The sequence below is a fragment of the Canis aureus genome, chromosome 11 (genome assembly GCF_053574225.1).
Source record: "Canis aureus isolate CA01 chromosome 11, VMU_Caureus_v.1.0, whole genome shotgun sequence".
Lineage (NCBI taxonomy): Eukaryota > Metazoa > Chordata > Mammalia > Carnivora > Canidae > Canis > Canis aureus.
In genome coordinates, this window is record NC_135621.1 from 19,360,804 (window position 1) to 19,381,941 (window position 21,138).

Below are 21,138 nucleotides of genomic sequence, written 5' to 3' on the forward strand. Positions count from 1 at the left end.
CAGGTGCCCACCGAAGACAGAACAAGCCCGGAACGGATGGACGGGATACTACTGAAGACAGAAGTCACAGTCCCGGGTGAGGGACCTAAAAAGACGACTCCCATTGAGGCCAGGAGGCCCAAAAAACTTCATCCACAGAGAAGCAGCCCCGCGATGGGTGGGAAGTGGGAGAAGAGGACGATGCTGGCGGGGGAGAGGTGGGGGGTGGCGGGTGGGGGGCTGGAGGGACTCCCAGCAGCCCTGCGAGGCAAATGAGGCCAGAGCCCGGCAAAGGCACCAGAAGGCCTCACGCAGCCTTCTTCCCAAATCCATCATAAAGAAAAGCTCTGTTTGCTTGTTTTTTATTAAAGCTGTTGAATGTTTTTTAAAGTGGGGCTTTTGATTATCCATGTGACTTGAAAATTTTGTTAAGCACGTGTGTGAGAACCAGCAGCTCTGCGGGCACGAGGGTCGTGCGTCGGGTGCAGCTCGTGCAGCCCAGCGGCGGTGGGGCCAGCTCCCGAGCCTCGGCGGCCCCACGGCACCCCACTCATCCCTGAGCCTCTGCCAACCCCAGAGGCCTGTGTCGGGGCCAGCCTGGCCTGTCACCAGGGCCCCGTCACCTCGCCAACACCTCCCCGGCTCCCCCTGGCTCTCCCTCTGCAGCCCACCCAGCAACTGCCAGGGGAAAGAAGTCAGTCCCTCCAGCTGCCAGCACCCAGCCCAGGCCGGACCTGTTTGGCATACGGAGTCTGTCCTGACTTAACTTCCCTGTGACTCAGTTTCCTTATCTGACGAAGCAGTCGTGAAAACAGCAGCTGCTTCAGCGACGGCTGTAAGAATGGACCCACACGCAAAAAGCGCTCCAGTTCCGCCTGGCTCGGCGTCAGCACCGAAGACACACTACACCTCAGCTCCTGCAGAGCTGGCGGGCTCCCAGGAGAGCCCATCCTCTCCCCTGCATGTCCTGAGCGCCCAGTCTGGGCCCCAAAGAGCACGGGAGTTCAACAAATCCACCTGCAGACCAGCTCGCAGGCCCCATGCATGGCTCCCAGCGCCGCAGGGAGGGCTCGTGAGAGGGCCGTCCTCTTGTCTGGGTGATAAGCAGGCAACTTCCCTTTGGAAGATGAAATCACCATCACTACCCTTCATTCAGTCCCTGGTGACTTCCAGTTAGAAGAGCTTCCCATGACCCTTCATCCCTTAAAACCATACAAAGAAGATGCTGATACTGCCCTTGTTTTACCCAAGAAATGAAGCTCTGAGAGAGAAAGTGCTCCAGACCACAGATCCAGTAAGAAATCAGACTTCACAACCGTGTTATCCAGGAACTGCAGACATAAAGACATGAGTGGAGAGGAAACATTTCCGTGGGGCACGTGGGGTGTAGAAGCCGCATCTCTAGGCCCAGGTGAAACCAAGCAGTGTACACATGAAGTCAGCAGAGCAAGTACCACTGGACGTGGAGAACAGTGCTGAGCCCCGGCAAGAATGCTTTCCAAAAGGAAAAGAAGCAAGAATTCTGCAAACTTCGACCTGGTGAGCTTGACAACAATCCCCACCATTATTAGAAAATACCTCTTTTTTTTTTTTTTTTTTTTTTCAATTCATGACAGATGCAGAGAGAGAGGCAGAGACACAGGTAGAGGGAGAAGCAGGCCCCATGTAGGGAGCCCAGTGCAGGACCCGGTCCCGGGACCTCGGAGTCATGCTCAACCACTGAGCCACCCAGGTGCCCCTAGAAAATAAATTCTTAAATAAATTATCTTAGACACTTAAAAAAGAAAATAAGATCCATTAGGAAGCAGGTCTGGGGCACTGGGAAGGGACACTCCTGTCAGCCTCACATACACCGGGTGTAAGGATCCCGCATGAGGTGGGGACACAGATGCTGAAGCCACCGGAGCCCGAGCAGGAATGAGGGGCCACAGGAGCAATGCACTATCACGTCACTTCCCTTACACTTCCCTTACAACTTAAAGAAGTGCACAGGCCACAGCATAGCACCCTGGGAGCCCCGCTAATGAGCTAAGGACACAACCAAACTGTTCCAGAAATAGCTTGTGTGTCTGTCTCACAGGGCGAAGGAAAGCGTCCCTAGAGGGGACCTAGCTTTAATATCTGGAGAGCACTTCACCTGGCACTGGGGGAGGGGCAACAGGAGAGCTCTGAGGGTCAGGTTGCAGGCCATGCTGGAGAGTCAGGGCCCAGACACGGGGCACCAGTGTTTCCCTGGCACGGCGAAGTGAGGAGCAGACACCAGGCACACAGACAGGTGCCTGAGACCGCAAAGCCACCTCAGGCTTCCATCCGGCTCTGACTCCTATTCAGCCCAAGAAGAGTCCCCTGTCCACTAGAGACATGGAGGAGGCTGGCAAAGGCCAGATCCTGAGACCTCACCAGATGCAGGACCTCAGACTCTGCCCCCACATGGAGGCTGGACACATATAGGAAGGAGCCTGGAAGGACACAGGGGAACTGCTGGAGGGGCAGGGGGCGGTGAGGTCAGCAGCCCAGGCTATGTTGGGCAGAGGGGCTCCAAGCTCCCCTTCCCATGCTACGGGGCCCAGACCCCTGCTCAGAAGGCACTGTCAGCAGCCCTGGGCTTGACCCCACAAAGAGTCGGCACAGAAATGGGATTCACGCATCAGGCACAAGGAGCCCCCAGAAAACAGCAAGAAAGCATAGGCCCGAGCTGAGCAGACCCCCAGCTGGGCCCGCTGAACCCTTGCCCCACCCAGCTCCAGGAAGTGGCACTGCTCTGCCTCCCCAGGCTGCCTCTGGGGCCCTCACATCCCCACAGAGCCACACCCCTGGGAACTCCCCCTCCATCCCTCCCCAGCTCCCTCCGCTGTACCCACACCAGATCCCCAGGGACAAGGCCAACAGGGAGGCACAGCCCCAGCTTCTAGGCCCCCTGACTTGAACAGAAACTTCCCTGTACAGGGATCAGGTAAAGTTGGGGACCCAGCAGATGACTCACCCCCTTTCCTTCTCCGAATGGAGGCTTGCAATCAAGAAACAAAGCAAAGGGGTAAGAGGCAGGCTTCGTCCCTCAGCATCCGGGCCCCTTCCCTCTCCCACTTCCCATATTTCCCACTTCCCAGCCCTCCCAACAGCCAGGACCTCCCAGGTTCCCTGCCTACACCCCCCATCAGACCCTAAGGGGCAGCTGTGCCCAAATGCCGAGTTCGTATGTGGCTTGAAACTCAAGGCAGAAACCACCACGAGCAGGCACATATGCTTGTGCACGTGCACGTACAAGCACGTGCACACACATTCATGCACTTCCACTCACACGCATGCATGGATGCGCTCATGCACACACAAACATGCACGCACATGTGCAGATGGCCACATACACTTGGTTCCATCAACTGTTCAGAAAAAAGGCAACCCCTCCCCCCCCCAAACACCCAAGTTCAGAGGCCACTGACAGTTTCAGTGATCACCCCTGAGTGTTCTGTGCAGTGCGTTTCCAGCAAGGGGCAGGCCCATGTGTTTGCCAGACCACAGCCAATCAAGAACCACACGCGGGCATGGCACCTGCCCCAGCATTCTCATCGCAAGAGAAAAAGTGACCCAAAAGTTCCAGACTTCTCCAGAAAGCAGATGGACAGGAGGGGCTCAGACCCTCCGAGGCCCTCCCTGCCCCGAGTCTCCACCGTCTCTGCAGCCCCAGCATATTACTGGTTCAAGCAGGTGAATATGTGGTGACCACAGGAGTCCCCCCCATGCCGAAGGGCACGGAGAGTGTCCCACCTTTCCTCCTCCTCCTGCCACCCCACTTACAAGGAGAGCTCCTACCCCAACCTGTTCCTCTCGTTCCCATTTCTGCCAGCCACCCCAGGCCCTCATTTTCTGGGCATCGCCTCTGCCCACACCATCCCCCACCAGGATGCTCTTTACCTCTTCTCCCTCCCGCAGGACCTGACTTCTCCCCAACACCCACCGAGCAGCAAGAAGCCACTTGGGCATGAGCTCCCACCTTTGCCACCTGCTTTTTCTGTGGCCTCACACTTCCTTTCTTTCCAGATGTTCAAGTCATCTCTCAATAGACCACAGCACCCTAACAGCTTCTATCACTTCTCAACAGTGCAACAGAGAGCTGGCATGTTTATGCTGGTAATGAACCAACAGGTCTTATTTCCGTCTTATAAAAGCACAAGTGCTGGATCATGGGGTGATCCCTCGGGTACTTGGGGAAACCCTGATGCTGGCCTGGCTTCCTCAAACCTAGAGAAAGTCAGCCAGTGGTCTGGCTTCCCAGAACAGCTCTCCTCCAGGGGCAGCAGTGGCGTCTCCTTCTCTGAAGGGAGCTACATAGAGAGTCTGGGTCCAGCTTCAATAAAAGCTATGACCCCTCACTCAGCAGTATGGGTGGTGGCTCTGTGCTAAGCTGTCCCTTTGTCCTCCCCCAGACTCTGCTTGGGTAAAACCTGGTGGAAACAATGCTGACCTGAGGCAGCAAGAGCAAGCCCCTCTGGAAGACAAGGGTGTGTAGACTAATCCTGCCACCCAGCAGCAGGAGTGCCCCAGAGCAGTGCAGAGAGGAAGGAGGCTCTTCTTCTACTCACTGGTTTCTTCACACAGAAGCACCCCACAGAGTGGAAGGCCACTCTTCTGTTTCCACGGGGCTCAGTCCCCTGGTCCCTAGATGCCCATGCACCTCTTCAAGCAGAACTTGGAGGGTCCCTTCTGAACATGTAGCTGAACATGGCTACGTGACATGACATGACAGCCTCTGGAAGGAGACTCCCAGGACCCACCCACTACAGCCTTGGTCTGGTGTCTAGCCAGACCCAGCCACCCACTGATACTGGTTTACTGATCAGTTTGGAGCCTCCATCAGTGTGATGGATCAGTTCCCCATGGCTAGTCTTGGACCCTTGTGACCCTGAGGCCAGAGGTCTACTGGCCTCTCTGCCTCACTCTTCAATGAGCACGTTTAGCTGGGTATAGAATTCTAAGTGGAAAGGCATTTTTGATTCAAGGCTTTTAGGTTATTTTTCCATCGTCTTCTAGAATCTACTATTGCTGATGAGAAGTCTGCTGCCATTCTAGCCATTGATCCTTTCTGAGTTATCCAGCTGCTTTGGTAGGTAAAAATTTTCTTTTGTCTGTGGGGTCGTGAGGTTTTACTATGACAGATCTAGATGTAGATTTGTTTTTATTGCCTTGCTTGGAGCCTCTTCAAAATAGAATTTCATGTCCTTGTTCAATTTCAGAAAATTCTTAGCCATTTACTCTACAAATATTGCCTCTTCCCCAATCAGTTCATTCTTTCCCTCTGGAATTCTCGTTAGACCCGGATATTCTCACTTGTCCTCCATTATCTCTTCTCTGCTTTTGATAGTTTGCATCTCCCTACATTCTGTGCTGCATTTTGGGTAATTTCCTCAGAATGATCTTCTAATTCACGGTTTCTTTCTTCAATTGAATCTAGTATACTGTTTATCTCAGTCATGGATTTTTTTTTTCATCTCAGGGACTATACTTTTTGTTTCAGTAACAGTCCTTTTAAACTCTGCTTATTCCTTTTTTTTTTTTTTTGTACTGTCCTGTCCTTTATGAGTTGTTAGTTTCCTTAAACATTGCATTTTTTTAAGATTTTATTTATTTATTCATGAGAAACACAGAGACAGAGGCAGAGCCATAGGCAGATGGAGGAGAAGCAGGTTCCATGCAAGGAGCCTGATGTAGAACTTGATCCCAGAACTCCAGGATCACACCCTGAGCTGAAGGCAGACGCTCAACCACTGAGCCACCCAGGCATCCCAAACATTGTATTTAAACACTTTATTTTGTGTCTTTCTTTTTCTTCTATGATTTCCATTTCTTTTCATGCTAATGCCAGTCCCTGGGCTCGGTTCCAGTTTTCCCACTTCTCATGGGTTCATGGCTACATGTCTTGGCTTTGCAGAAGCTTCAGAGCCCCGACCACTGCCCTTAGGGTATACACTGTCCCAAGCCTTTTTGGACACTAACTTCCTCTCACTTTCTTAACTAATTTCTCTCTTCATTCTTGAGACCTGGGAAATTCCTCTTCCTTTGTTTTGAGTTAGCTATCTATTTTTGAGTTTTACTCTATTCAGAATATTTATGGGGAAGAAAAGTATGACCCTGTCAGCCCGGTCTATCTTGGTGGCTGCCCTCCTCCTCCTACACTGCAGTCAAGAGTACCTGCTTGGAATGGGGTGGAGGGGAGAGAGGAGGTGGCTCAACCTGTGGCCAGGACAGGGTCAAGGATCACTCTATTAATAAGGTCAGCAGTAATTCTGGGGGACAGGTAAGTGTTCTTTCCATGGCTGGGGAAGAACAAAGCCTGAACCCAGGGTTGAGGGTCAGTCTAGAACCAGGATCGGGGCCGTTCCTGTGGCCAGGACTATGTCAGAACTCAGCCCAGGACCAGAGGCAGCATTGCTTCTAAGGCTAGAGCCACAGTAAAGTCTGGGACTAGAACTGGGTTTGAATTACAGGAAGATAGAGCATGCCAACAGTCATGTATATTGAGACATGCCCATCGTTAACTGCCACATATGTCAGGACACAGTCATATTTATCTGGACATGCCTATGATGAAGCTACTAACGGTCACATATATCAAGACATGCCCACAGTGAGGCTATTGGGGGTCATCCCAGAATCATGCCCACAACATGCCCCATCAAAGCCCTGACACACTCTTATTTGTCTCTTGTAGCTCATGGGGGCCTGTCCTATCATCACACTAGTGATGGTCACACAGCCCTGTAAGGTCAGCAGCTCACTGTAACCCCTCCTTAGCTGACGAGTGAACAGGGGCTAAGGAGGCAAAAATAAGCACAAAGATCACACAGCTAGTGCCCGCAGAGCTGGGACAGGGCCCAGGAGCCCTGCTCCTTCCTCACTCTGATGCAGTGAAGGAGTAAAGTCAAACTGAAGGTGTGCAGAGCCAGAGGCAGCAGGTGCACATGCACACAAACATACTGGTGGGCCAGGTCCTGCTTCCTGCCCATCTCCAGCCCTCATGCCATCTGCGAGCCGTTCCCCTCCTCACCACTCCAGCACCCACCCATTTACCTTTGACCCGTCCATATGTCTGTCCTTCCTCCCTTCTGTCTCTGCCTAGCTATGGCCCCAGCTGACACTGCCTGGCCTCCCCCCCTGGGCTGTCTGCCCACTGTCCACCACTGCTGCTCACCAAGTTCCTCAAGTTCTGCCGTCATGGACTTGGAACGCAGAGTCAACGTGGTGCTGGGGGCCCTCTTGGGGGGCGGTGGGGCTGCAAAGAAGAGGGAGGCCTTGGACCTCCTGTCCAGCAGCAGGCAGCGCGGCGTGGCTAGGTGCAGGTGCCACTTGCGCTCCACCGCCTGGATCTCCTCGTACTCCCGTGAGGATGAGTCGCACTGCGCCAGGATCTTGTTCAGGCTGCGGCTAGATGCAAACTTCTTCATGGCGCTGGGAGCTCAGGGGGTGCCAAGGGCCCGGCGGGGCCAGGGTGGCTGGCTGGGGCCTCAGGAGGCAGGTGGTCAAGGGCCCAAGTGGGGGTCACAGTGCCGGCCAGCTCACGCCTGAGTGCCCACCCAGCAGGCTCCGAGGGCTGAGCCAGGGGGCACCAGAGCCATGAGGTGGGGGCTGGGAGGGGTCTCCCGGCAGGCGGGGCCTCTGCTGCTCCGGGGCTCCCCCCAGGCCCTGGAGGCCACTGCCCCTTGGGGACTGGGCTGTGGGCAGCCGAGCTGGGACCGGGGCCGGGCAGCCCAGGCTGGCAGGGCCTCCCGGGCCCAGGCTGTGCCGCGACGTCGCGGGGAGAAGACGCTTTTCCTCTTCCCTCAGGTGCCGCCTCCCCCTTCCCTCCGACAATAAGCGGCGGCAGCGTCAACCTCACAGTTGCTATGGCAACCCCGGCCTCCAGGCAGCTGCTGGCAGTGTCGGGAAGGAGGGCTCTTCCTCGCCAGGGGCTGGGGGGACGCCGGGAAGGAGGGGGTGGGGGTCTGAGGAGGGGCAAGTGGGGTCAGGGGTCAGAGGCTGGGGGCCGGGGCTGGCGTTCTGGCGGTCTGACATGGGGGTCAGGAAGGCACCAGGCCCTGAAGGCAGACACTGCCTAGGTTGAGGCGTCTGACGTCAACAGTCTAGGGTCAGGGGGTGGGGAGAGGAAAGTGGGCCTGGGGTCAAAGGTCTAAAGTCAGGTGTCAGAGGGGACAGTCTGAGCACAGAGGTCTGAAGCCTGGCCCCTCACCTCTGCGCCGAGCCCCATCCTCTTCGGGTTTCCTTGTCACAGACACAACCTTCATGACGAGGCGGTTCCCGCCCTGGCGGATCAGAGCCACCACCTGCTTGTGGCCAACCTTCACCACGTTCACCCCGTTCACCTGGGACAGACAGGCGCGTGGTGGGGATGTGCCAGGTGTGTCCACCTCGGGGCTCGGAGGTCAGCGCCCCACCTGACTGCACAGGTAAGGATGAGCCTCACCTCAATGAGGAAGTCTCCTGTGCGCAGCCCGGCCCTCCAGGCCACACCCTCCACATCCACCGACTCAAGATACTGGAGCGCAGGGAAGGCGGGCGTGGGCGTGAATTCCTCGATGGGGGTCTCTGCTGCAGGGCAGGGGTGCGGTGGGCGTTAGGGACCATGGCCCAGCTGGGAGCAGCTGCCACATAGGAACCTCCCACAGGTGGCTCGCCACGCTCAACAAAGGTTCCCTGAGCGGGCAGGGCTGCCCAGGGTACAGATCCTCCCCCCGCCCCGTGACAAAGACCTCCCCCTCCACTACACATGCTCCAGTAGAGGTCTTGGAGACCGCCAGGGCCAAGGGACTACGGCCTTGTACCGAGACATTCCAGACCAAGAATACAGTCAGAGCAGAGGGGCAAGGCGGGGTGGGGCCAGCCAAGGAGCGTATCGTGGCAAGGCAAGGGGCCAGGGGCCAAACCCGCGGGGACGGAGGGAGTGGGGCAGGGGTGAGGCTGGAAGGAGAGCAGAGAGGAGGAGCAGAGACCAGAAATACCCGGGCAATGTGCAGCCCCGCTGGCCTGACACTCCAGCCCTACACACTCATGCTGCCGCCTATCCTTCATTACCTTTGGCTCCCCGGAGCACAAAACCAAAGCCTTCATGGTCCCGTTTCTGTAGGACGGCCACCTTGTCATCAATGACATAATCACTGGTGGAGGAAAGCAGGGAGGGGTGAGGAGAGCCCTGCCAGAGAGCACAGCAGGCCAGGCCAACCCTGGGTGTGCCCTAAACAGGACCCCACAGGCACAGCCCACCCCGCCAGCTGCCCTTGGACCACACAGGAAGGCAGAAGATAGCGGTGGGCAGCACCTCCTGTCCTCTGACCTCCTCATCCCCAGGCCTCCTCAACCAGCGTACGTCCTCCCTCCGTGTCTGACGTCCCATCCGCATGCATGCCTGCCCTTGCCCACCTGCCCACCCGCCTCCACCTGTACCTGTGTGAGGTGAGGCTGTCATAGGAGCCCACTGTGTAGTGGCGGAAAAGGCGCTTCGTCCGGTCCTCCCGGGTTTCTGAGGGGAGTTTCAGGAGCTGATGGAGGGCCACATCCTCCACCTGACCTGAACTGCCCCTCAACCATGCGGGTCACCAGCCTCGGCCCCCCCACACACACACACATACACACATCCCTGGCCTGGTATTGATGTGGGGGACCCAAAGGTCCGAAGGTAAGAAGGCTGAGAGGACCATGCTGGAAACCCTGGCCTCTCAGGGTCAGGGTCTATGATGAGGAGGGGCTTCGGCTCAGGTGCCTCCTGAGTGGCTGCACACAGCAGATGGGGCCAGGCCAGGGCCATCTTCAGAGAGTGTCAGTAAACCCCAAGGCTGAGCAAAGAAGGTGCATCACACACATGTGTGACCTGTTACCATGACCAGTCATGGGTAAGTGCTGTGTTCACGTAGGCGTGTGTGTATGAAACCGTAGTCACATGCAAGTGTCATGCTGTACACAAACACACTGGCACAGAAGTCACTCTGGCCTCACTGAAACTCTCTCAAGAGCCCACTGACGCTCAGCCTGCCAGGGTCCCTTCCTCCAGAGCCAATCTCTGAGTACGCAGGAGATCCAGGTGTAGGGCCAGGTCCCCTTCCCCTACATCACTGCATCCCACAGAGCCTTGTCCCGTCTGTACTCTTGATCTCAAAGTCCTTCACAGCGGTCACAGGGCTGGGCAGCTGCCCATCTTCTGCGCTACCCATGGCCTCACCGAATTCCCGCAAGCTTGCAGTTTCCAGTCCACACCTGTAGCCACAATCCCCTGTTCCAGACTTTCTTCTCCAGCATCCTAGCCCTCACTCCTGCCCCTCCTGGCTTCCAGCTCTCCAGAACCCTGGAAGGCCCCCAAGATGGCTTGACCACCACCTCCTATTTCATCCATAGCTCTTTTCCCATTCCCTATCATTCTAGCATTTCTCAAGATTCATTCATTCATTCAACGAGTATTTACTGAGCGCCTACTGTGTACCAAGCACTGTTTGTCTTAGGCTCTGAGAATACAGCAAAGAACAGAACAAAGCCTCCACCCCGTGGCGTTTACCATCTATCTGAAGAGGGAGAACAGGAAGACAGGAAACAGGTACATGCGTAACATGGCAAATGCTAGCAAATGTTGGGAGAGAAGCAAGCAGGACAGGGGTCTGGAGAAGGTCTACAGTTCTAGGATGGTCACAAGAAGGTTCATCAGGAAGGGACAGGTGAGGAGGGGCACGGCACGGCAGGGAGCAGTCTGAGGACTCTGTGGACAAGGGCTTCCCGGCAGCAGGGGCACACCAGGCAAAGCCCACATGGCAGGACTGGCTTGGGATGTTCAAGGGACAGCAAGCAGCCTATGCAGCTGGAGCAGAGGAAGAGAGAGACAGAAGAAATGAGATCAGAGAAGGAACCTACAATCGACTGTGAGCTCCTCGTAGATAAGAACCGTCTCATTTATTTCTGTGACCCCAGCACCCAGTACAGCACCTGGCATAGAACAGGCCCTCTAAATGTTAACTGGAAGGATAGACAGGTGGACAACTGGCTGAGTAGATGGATAGATGGATGGATGGACGGACAGATGGGCGGATGGAACAAGAGACAGGTAGAACAGATCAGATCAGAGGAGAGATATAGAAGTGGACAGAGGGAAAGAAAACAGGTTAGGAGGCTACGGATGGATCAAAGGGTAGTGGATGGGTAAATGGGTGGATAGGTGGGCTGGTGCGTTGGCAGAGACAGGATGGCTGTGTTGGTGGTTTGATTAACGTATTGATCAATAGATGGATAGATGGTTGGGTAGGTGGATGAGAGGCTGGCTGGGTGGGTTGACAGAAGAGTAGACGGATGGCAGGAAAGGTGAGTAAGTCAAGAGACAAGAGGAGATGGAGCCATGGCTGGGTGGAAAAAAGAAAGAATTCCTACCCATATCACAAGACGCTGGTATCAGGAAAAGTACTGTCCCCGCTTCCAGGACCCTGCCACTAGTCTGACTGACTCTCAGTAAGTCAACAGATCCCTTTGAGCCTCTCTTCGTAGAACAGGAAACTTCTCCTTGGAGGGTCCTCTAGGTTCTGACGGCCTGTGATTTATCACCCTAACCCTCCCAACAGCTCATCCGCTCCCTTCTCTCCTCTTCCCACACACTGCCTGTCATGCACCTGCACCCGCCATCCTGCCGCTCCCAAGACCAGAGCAGGCCAGGCCCTGTCCCTGCCGGAGCAGGGGGACGGGGGGGCCTTCGGACCCCTTCTTGCTTCTGTCACGCCCTTCTCCATACTGACCCAACTTCACGATGTTCATAGCGCCCGCCTGCAGAAGGACCTCCTCAGACTCCACAGTTCATCAGCCTCCAGTTTTTAGATTTTGCCAAACAAATTATATTTATTACATAACACAAATTCACTTTCCAGTTTTATTAATCAGACAGATAAAAGCTAGCTGAAGTGAAAACACACAGTAGACCCTCCAAGTACTGGAAAATACAGGGAAGGAGGGGGAGGAGAAGGGGGGGAGGGGGGGAGGGAGGGAGAGCGAGGAGGAGGGGGAGGAGAGGGAGGATCTGGCCAGGGCCTTCCAGGTGTCTTACAGACCCTTCTGTGTGCACAGGGCTCCCCCTCACTTCTCAGCTCTCTGCCCTCCTGCTCCCGACAGGTGCCAGGGAGGTGCACCCTGATGACCCTGGGAACCAGCCTGGCCCACACATGCTGGCACAGAGGCCCCTTTTTTGGCTTCTAAGTCCTTCTCTGTCCCCACTCCAGTCTCAGAAACAGATCTTCCTTTGGATCTGAGCCTGTTGGAAGCAGGTTCCCATTCCGGGGCTGCCCTCCGGCCTCTGGCAGAACCCAGTCCCTGGGTCCCAGGTCAGGGACTATCTGCCCAGAGCAGCTGGTAGCTGGGTCTTTGGCTGAGGACAGAGATTACTCCTACCCCTTTGCAGCAGGCAGCCCCCTCGGGCCTCTCCCCCTCTGCCCACCTGCCCCCTCCAGGTGCCTCCTGACACTCTTTCAGGGGACAAACCCCAGAGCCACCCTGGTCTGGCAGCCCTGCAACTGCCCTGAGGCCTACAGCTCCTTCCCCAGGCTGCTCCTCGCACTCTCCCATCTCCGGAGCTTTAGCCCACCCCAGCCCTCTCCACCTCCTTCTCTGCCCTGCCTGGGCCTTCGCCCCAATCCTAAATGCCCCGCACAATCCAAAAGGCAGACATCTCCCACAGCACTGCCAGAAGCTGCAAAGCTCCTCCACCTGGTCGCACGGCCACCTGACCGGCCTCACACTCCCTGCAGCAGCCCCGCCACCCCTCCGTGCACACACGACTTTCACTCACCCAGAGCCCCCGAGGTGTGGTGGCCATGGCACGGACCCTGCAGGCCACTGCCCACAGCGCACACGGGACTCTGCCCTCCTAGAGAGGAACCACCGCCCCCATCTCCCCCACCTCCTAGACCTGCCGGGACGAGGCAGTGAATTCTCATACGTAAAAGCACTTATAACTATGCCAGACACCCTGACGCAGCTAGGAGCATGCTAGATGCCAGCACGTGTAGATCTAGAACACCAGGCCACGTTCCAGCAAACAGGCTCTGCCCCCCATCCCCATCAGCTGACCACCCCGCGGACTCCCAGCTGTCCTATGTCCTACAGGGCAGCTCTCCGACTCCTTTGGGCCAACCCCGGGGGCTCCTCCGGGCCCCCAGCGGTCGCAGGAACACAGCGACGTGGCTGCTGCAACTGCACACCTGCTCGTCTCCACGCGGAGCCAGCCTCTGCGACCCCACTCCCAGCGCAGGGCCCAGCACACACCAAACATGTAATCAACGTTTGCTGCTGTTCTCCGCTGCCAGCTTCCTTCCCAGCTTCAGACTCCACTTCTGGGTCTGCACAGTTGTCAAACCAGAGACTTTGCTGTCCTCCCGTAGGGGGCACAGGACCCAGTCCCTACCCGCGCACAGGGGGCACAGGACCCAGAGGCCCCTTCTGCCCCGCCTTCCTCCGTGAACTTGGCACCGGGACCCAAACCTCGGAAAGCACTCCCCAGCTGGACACACTGGCCCACGTACCCTCCACGGGCAGACAGCAGGGGGTGGGTGTCCCTTCCAAGCTCCCAACCACCAGAAGGGCCGACAGGGCAAGACAGGAAATGGTTGAGAAAGGGAGTAAAGGCTCCTGATCAGGAGCAGGTCAGCAGCCGCACTTCTGCCTCCCTGGGCCTCGGCCCTGCTCCACATAGGGCCGAGGTCCAGGCCACACAGGGGCTGGCTCCGCTTGGGAAACCCTCAAGCCAGGGCCCGAGCCCTCCAGGTGCAGAGGGAGGCACGCACGCACACACACACACCCGGATCTAGACACGCTGCTGGTAACCACCACTGGCCACCACTCAGGAGGGGGCTCCCTTGGGATACCAGTTCTCCACGGCAGAAATCACACTCATGGGTCGGGGGACCTCCTCCCATCACAAGGGTACACCCGTGACAGACACAGAGCAAGCCCTGGCCTGGGGTCCTGTGAAAGGAGCAGCCACCTCAGATCCCGACACCTGGAGGGGTCCTTTCTGGAGGCCCAGGCTAGTCAGCAAGGACTGAGCAAAGCTGCTCCCCAGCCTTGGCCCTCACATCCTCCCTCCAGGCTGAGGCTGCAGCATCCCCCACCTGCTGCCCTCAGACCATGCTGGCCCCAAGGCACCCACGACAGCCCCTCTGGGCCCAACTGGCCTCATTTCCTCTTGGCTAGTCCAGGCCTCCCTGCGCTGCCCACTTGGACAATCTGTCCACTTTGGAAAGACGCCTCTTTTCTCGTACTGACCTCTTTACCGTCTGCCAGCCACACGGGAATCTCGCACTCCAAACACCCAGTATTTCTGTAAGGACTATGTACCGGGGGGGGCGGGTTTGGTCACTGGGAGTCCCCCGTGGGATCACAGAGGCATAATCACGAGGTGCGTCCTACGGGCAGGCTGCACGTGTCTTTACGGCTGTGAAGCGCCAGCATGTGCCCCTAGGTCCGAACAGGGTGTGTGTGTGCTGCGTGTCTGTCGTTGACACAAGTTTGTGTCCACTTCGGATGTGTGTTTGAGTTTACAGTACTCTTTTCTCTGTGAATATCCACGGATTCGGCTCCACACGAGACCACAGGGGAGCTGGAAGGGGCGGTGCCCCTCGGTTGCTGCTTAGGGGACGTGGGGTCACTCACCATGCCGTGTGTCATACTGCCTCATCTGCACCTCCTCCACGCAGTCGGCCGGGAACCAGCCCGTGCGGCCTTTCACGGTCCCCTCCCAGAAACCGCCCTCCCCAATGCTGAGCACTGGAGGGACAGAAGCCAGAGAGCCGTCAGGGCAGAGCAGGACCTCCAGAAGCCCACCCCAGCCACCACCACCCCAGGCGCAGGCTCTGCCCACCGCCCCCCTGTTTGACCCTTTCTCTCCTCCTCTCCCCTTCCCTCCCTTCAGCCTCCCGGTTGTTTCCCTGGGAAGATTTTGGGATCCACACAGGAGATAGGAATGAACAGATGGACACAGCACAGGATAGGCATGTGGGGGACAGAAAGACACACAGATGGACACACTCGAGGGGGGACAACAGGCAGAGGCAAGGGCCACAGTCCTGCTCCTGCCCCCCCCCCCAGCGAAGCCCTCTCCCCCCAGCTCTTGAGCCAACACCCACCCTTGCTCTGTTGCCCACCCCAGGGGTCACCGCCAGAGGCTCGGGGGTCATTGTGCTGTGGCCAAGGGGTTAGGCCACACGATGGACCAAAGGGGGGCCTGGCCCCACAACTGTCTCCTCAGGCTCCCATGGGCGTGAGGCCCCTGTGAGGACAGGACCCCATAAATGACAGGCGCCCCCAGAAGGAGAGGAGCTTGTCATGGCACAGGATCCCCCCAGAACACTGGAAGCGTCAGTGACAGAAGTCTCCCCGACACGCAGCCACCCACGTAACGGTCCCAGGTGTCCCCTACAGTGGGACAGGCCCCCTGCCCCATCTCGAGGATTTCCAACGAGGAAGTCCCATAAGTGACCCCGGACACCCGTCATGGGAGGAAGGTCCCCGATGGCACGGGGTCCTCCCATGACAGCGACCTCCATCGTGACACAGAAACACCCCAGAATGCGAGGAGCCTGGGTGGTGACAACAGGGAACCCAGGGCGACAGAGGATGCGGAGGGACCCGGGGCAGGCCCGCGCCCTGACACGGAGCCCTTCGCGGCGACCCAGGGAGTCCCCGGGGGCAGGTGCGTCCCGCGAGCGCCGCGGCTCCGAGTTCGAGTCCCGCCCCGCCCGCCCCGCCCGCGCCCGGGCCCCTCACCCTTGACGGCCTCGCCGCGGTGCAGCGGGATCTCGCCCTCGCCCTGCGGGCTGTGCGCCTTCACGGCGATGAACTTGCGGCCGGGGACCGCGCTGTAAAGTTTCCGCTTCGGGCCCCGCGGCGGCGGCGCGGGGGGCGCGGGGGGCGCGGGGCCGGGGCCGGGGGGCGCGCCGGGGCCGCCGGGCCCGCTCGGGCTGTAGACGAACACGTAGGTGACGGACGCGATGCCGGGGGGCAGCGGGCACGCGAAGCCGGCGCCCGGGGCCTCCATGGCGCGCGGCCCGGCCCCGCCGCCGGCCTCACCGCAGCCGCCGCCGCAGCGCCCGCCGCCCGCCGCCCGCCGCCGCCCGCCCGCCCGCCGGGGGCCCGGCCCGGGGCCGCTCCATGGGCCGCGCCGCCGCGCCCGGCCCGCTCCCGCCAGCGCTCGAGCCGCGCCCGCTCAGGGCTCGGGGGCCGCGGGGCTGCGCTCCCGGGCGCGCCGGGCTCGCTCCATGCCGCGGCCGCCCCCCGCCCCGCGCCCCGCCTCCTCCGCGGCCGGCTCCTCCCTCTGCGGGCGGCGGCGCCGGCCTCCTCCGCGCCTCCCCGGCCACTGCGCGGCGGCCCCGGGGTGGGGGGGGAGGACGGGGCGGGGGACCGCGGCGGCCCCCGGGGGGGGGGCCGGGGGGCGGGGGGACCGGGGAGAGGGCGGGGCTCCCGGGGGGAGGGGAAGGGGGACGGGGGACGGGGGGGGACCGGGGGGCGGGGCGGACGGGACGGGGGGGGGGCGAGGAGGGGCGGGGGGCGAGGGGGGTACCGGGAGGCTCCCCGGGGGGAGGGGGACGGGGGTTAGGAGGGACCGGGGGGCGGGGCCTGGGGGACCCCGGGGCGGGGGGGACGTGGGGGGGCGACCCGGGGGGCGGGGGAAGCAGAGCCGGGGAGGGGCTCCCCGGGGGGCGGGGGGCTGGGGGGGCAGAGCGGGGGGAGTGGGGAGGCTCCCCAGGGGGCGGGGGCAGGGACCAGGGGACGCTCCCCGCTCAGGCCTCCGCCCTCCTCCACCCCCACACCTGCTCCCGGGGCTCCAGGCCCACCACCATCCCCGTGCCGCCCCCAGGGCTCCAGGTCCTGCACTCTGCGCTGCTCCGCCCGCCGCCCCTCGTACCCAGGCAGCCGGGGGCGCACCCTCAGGCAGCGGCCAGGCTCTCGGGGAGGAGGGCACCTTCCACCCCTCGCCCCCCGCCCCCCGTAACTCATGGTGCTCCCCTACCTTTCACCTGCTCTACTCCTACCTATCCGTCCAGGTACCAAGTTACAGGTCCCTGGGCCAAGACCCCGCAGCGATGCCCGGGGCACTGGGCCCCCCAAGGCGGGCAGCGAGGGGCTCCACACCAGGCCCCGCCCACAGGGGGCGCTGGAGTGACGGTGGGGGGGGAGACGCGGCCTCCCCCCACACACCCTCACCACCACCACTTTCCACCAGCCGACCTCTCCCCGGAGGTCTACCTCCAGGGTGCCCCACACTTCCCCGGCCCCCTCCTGGCCACTCAGCTGGAGCCCCCTTCCCTGAACCACTGCCCACCTAACTGCTGCTTAGTTCTGGGCCCCAGCGGTCAGTGCTGTTCTGACGCTGCTAGGACTCCCTGCCATTAGCTCCTACCGTGTCTGGCACTCTAGGCACCTAGTAAATGTAGAAAAATAGTAATATCCTGCCGTCCCACACAGAGCAGGTCTCAGTTGTGTGTGTGTCGAAAGGATAAATGAGTACATAAAAAATAAATGAAAACAAGGGCATCTAACACGTTTTCGTTTCTGACACTGAAACATCCCCAAGTTTGTACTTTTAGCCCCTGTGCCGTCCTAGCCTTAAGAAATCCATGGGACATGCAAAAGCTCTGGGGGAGAACTGAGATGATTTGGAGCAGGACAGACAGCCTTGGAGTCTGGGCAGAGACACGGAGAGAGGAGACATCACAGATCACAGCTGCACGAGCAGGGACAAAGGCAGAGGAAGAAATTGCTTTTATAAGTTCCTGCTGCACCCAAGCCTTCTGCTCAACACTCAGGCTTAGAAAATCTGGGAACCAGGTCTACCGGGGCCCAGTTACACTGCTTCCTAGCTCCGTGACCTTAGACAAGTCCCTTACCCAATCTGAACATCGGGACCCTCATCCGTAAAATGGTATTAATGGAACACAGTCTCATATGTGGCCAAAGTTAAGTGAAATGATCCACACATGATGCTCAGCCCAGCTGTCATCTTGAAAACAAAATGCTGTTTATGTAACTCATTCAACAACGTCTCCTGAGCACCTTCTATGTAACTGGCTCTGGGGAAGCTGTAGGAAGATAGTTCCTGCCATCAAAGGTCCAGGAGGAGAGGTGCCCTACCCAGCATTGTCTGGACTGTGTTGTGGGCCAGGAGGTCCCAGTAGGGACCCCTCACCTGCTCAGGTTCCAGAAGGCTTCCCAAAGGAAACAACTGTGTGGTATTGCCCTACCTTACTGATGAGAAGCCCAGACACAGAGTGGCTAGACGACCTGTCCAAGGCCACACAGTCAGCAGATGCCAGCTCTGCACTGGACCCCAGCCATCTACCTGCAGAGCCCACCCTCCCACTCCCCACTGTCCAGCCCACCGAGGCCAGTGGTGGGCCTTGGCTTTAGCCAAGGCTTCTTCCTCTAAGTTCTGGGGATGCCATGTTCATGGGGTCCCTCCCATGACCCCGGTTCTCGGGGTCCCAGTGCTAATGGTAAGGGGGTAAAGAGAGAGCCAGAGAGTCTTGTTATACAGGGCTGGAGGAGCTGCGGAAAGCCAGAGACTGCCCCCCTTGGAGACAGGGCTAGGGGTCACTAGAGGCTTCAAGCCCTCATAGAGATGAAGCTCCATTCCCTAACCCTAACCACACACCACCCAGCCCGCCTCATCTCAGCCTTTCCCCTCCTCCTAGCAATGCAGGCACCTCCATAAAGCACAGCGCTGGCCAAATCCTCTCCTCCAACGTCCTCCCTGAGCTCCCCTCGGGGCAAGTCCAGCTCCCACCCAATCGGAATGGGGGAGCCTGCCCCAGCCAACAGGGCCTCACCTTCTTTCCCTTCCCATCCAGGGAGGCCTGTCAGGGCGTCCTGGGAGCCCCCCACCTCAAGCTTCAGCTCATCATTGGGGAGGTGCCAGGCACCACTAGGTCTCTCCCTGCCTCTTCATGCTGGTTCCTCTGCTTGGGTGCCCCCACCCCACCCACCCAGACCCTGCCAGGGCCTCCCAGAGCCCTCCTACCTGATCTTGCTCTGGCTGCCCCTGCCTGCTGTGGGGCCACCGATGTCATTTTCTTGGTCACCATCCCGATCCCGGTCTTTCTCCTCCTGCAGCCGCTGGAGCAGCAGCTGATGGGGAAGGCTTCGCAGCGAAGGTCCAGGAGAAGCTGCCGGTTGCACCTCACCCTTCAGGTTGATGTCACTGGCTGAGCGCTGCAGGGGCCGAGGGGAGGCCAGGCCACTGGGGCCAGCCAGCCGCCGCCGCTTTGCATAACTGGGGGTTTCCCTGAATGGTACTGGGGTGGGAATGGGGGGGTACAGATGAGACTCTGGGCAGCCAGATAAGGCTCTTACTCTCAACTTACTCTGGTTTGCTTTCCAGATTTTAAACTAAAATCCTATATCCCAGGAACTGCCTCAGTCCTGGGTTAGCTTATGACGGAAGCTACCACTGGGGGTCACATCCCAAACTGCCTCTAACATAAGCTTCAGGGGCAGAAGGCGCTCCTCCTGTCAGGCAAATGAGGTCTTGGGCATGCTCAGATCTGCTCTTGGAACTGCCCATTTCACAGGCTTCGGCAGAGACAGAACAGGCCACATGCGACAAATCTCACCAGGCTACTGCTGTACTGGACCATCTATAGTTGACTATAACGAGGGAAACCGTAAAAGATGTTCTAGATCACGGTTTGGCAAACTTCTGTAAAGAATCAGATAGTAACTATTTCAGACTTTGCAAGCTATATAGCCTCTGTCCTAAGGATTCAATGCTGCTGCTGTAGCACAGAAACAGCCACAGACGATATATAAGCAAATGGGTGTGGCTGAGTTCCAATAAAACTTTATTTAAAAAGCAGATGGTGATTAAAAAACATGATCCAACTATATATGCTATTTACAAAAGAATCACTTTGGATCCAAAGCCACAAGCAGGTTTAAAATAAAAGAATAAAGGAAGATATTTCATGTAAATAGTAACCAGGAGAGCTAAGTAGCTATATTTATATCAGACAAAACAGACTTAAAAAGTGTTAAAAGAGACACAGGACATTGTATGTTGATAAAAGTGTTAATTCATCAAATATATTAACAATTATTAACATATATACACCAAACAACAGAGCATCAAAATATGTGAAATAAACATTAACACATTTGGAGAAATAGACAGTTCTATAATAGTATTTAAGACTTCAACACCCTACTTTCAATAATGGGTAGAACATCGAGAGGGACAATCAGTGAGGACATAGAAAACTTGAACCAATTAGACCTAACAGATATGTATATAGAACACTACAGAAAACAAGAGCAGGATATACATTATTCTCAAGTGCACATACAACATTTTCCAGGAATAGACTATATGGTAGGCCACAAAAACAAGTCTCAATAAATTTTTAAATGACTGAAATCACACAAAGTATCTTTTCCAATCACAATGGGATGAAACTAGAACTCAAGAACAATAACAACAACAAAAACTTAAAAAATTCACAAATACGTGACAATTAAACAACACACTCTTAAACAACCAGTGTGCCAAAACAAATCAGAAGGAAAACACCCTGAGAAAATAAAAACAAAAACATGCCAAAACTTAAGGGATGCAGCAAAAGCAGTGCCAATAAGGAGATTCATAGCTATAAACAATCTGTAGCAAAAAAAAAAAAAAAAAAAAAAAAAAGAATAAAATTCTCAAATCAATAACGTAAGTGCTCCTCTTAAGGAATTAGAAAAAGGGAAGCAAACCAAACCCAAAGCTAGCAGAAGGAAGGAAATAAGGATAGACAAAGATAAATGAAACAGAGAGCAAAATATAGAATCAACAAAAACAAAAGTTGTTCTTTGAAAATATCCACAGAACTGACAAACCTATAGCTAGACTCACTTAGAAAGAGAAGAGGGACACTAACTAAAATCAGAAGTGAAACTGTGGCATTGCTACCAATCTTATAGAATTAAAAAGGATTAAAAGAGATTAGTGCAAACAACTGTATGCCAACAAATGAGATACATTAGATGAGATGAACAAAGTTCTAGAAAAACAGAGATTATGAAAAGTGACTCAAGAAGAAATAGAAAATCTAAACAGACCTGTAACAAGCAAAGAGAAGGATCAGTAATCACAAATCTCCCAACAAAGACAAGTCCAGCACCAGA

General features: G+C 57.1%; 1 protein-coding gene across 5 annotated transcripts in view; it reads right to left on the minus strand.

The window, feature by feature from the left end:
• SHANK3 (SH3 and multiple ankyrin repeat domains 3) overlaps positions 1-21,138 on the minus strand; it is a 48,563-nt gene that overhangs the window by 18,243 nt on the left and 9,182 nt on the right. For all 5 annotated transcript variants that reach the window (XM_077913919.1, XM_077913922.1, XM_077913923.1 and 2 more), the window contains exons 10-18: positions 18,998-19,271; positions 15,748-15,941; positions 14,635-14,748; positions 9,409-9,484; positions 9,040-9,122; positions 8,432-8,556; positions 8,198-8,330; positions 7,163-7,243; positions 2,963-2,986 (exon numbers count right to left, since the gene is read on the minus strand). In XM_077913919.1, coding sequence (XP_077770045.1) covers positions 2,963-2,986; positions 7,163-7,243; positions 8,198-8,330; positions 8,432-8,556; positions 9,040-9,122; positions 9,409-9,484; positions 14,635-14,748; positions 15,748-15,941; positions 18,998-19,271 — 1,104 coding nt within the window. The remainder of the gene's footprint in view (positions 1-2,962; positions 2,987-7,162; positions 7,244-8,197; positions 8,331-8,431; positions 8,557-9,039; positions 9,123-9,408; positions 9,485-14,634; positions 14,749-15,747; positions 15,942-18,997; positions 19,272-21,138) is intronic.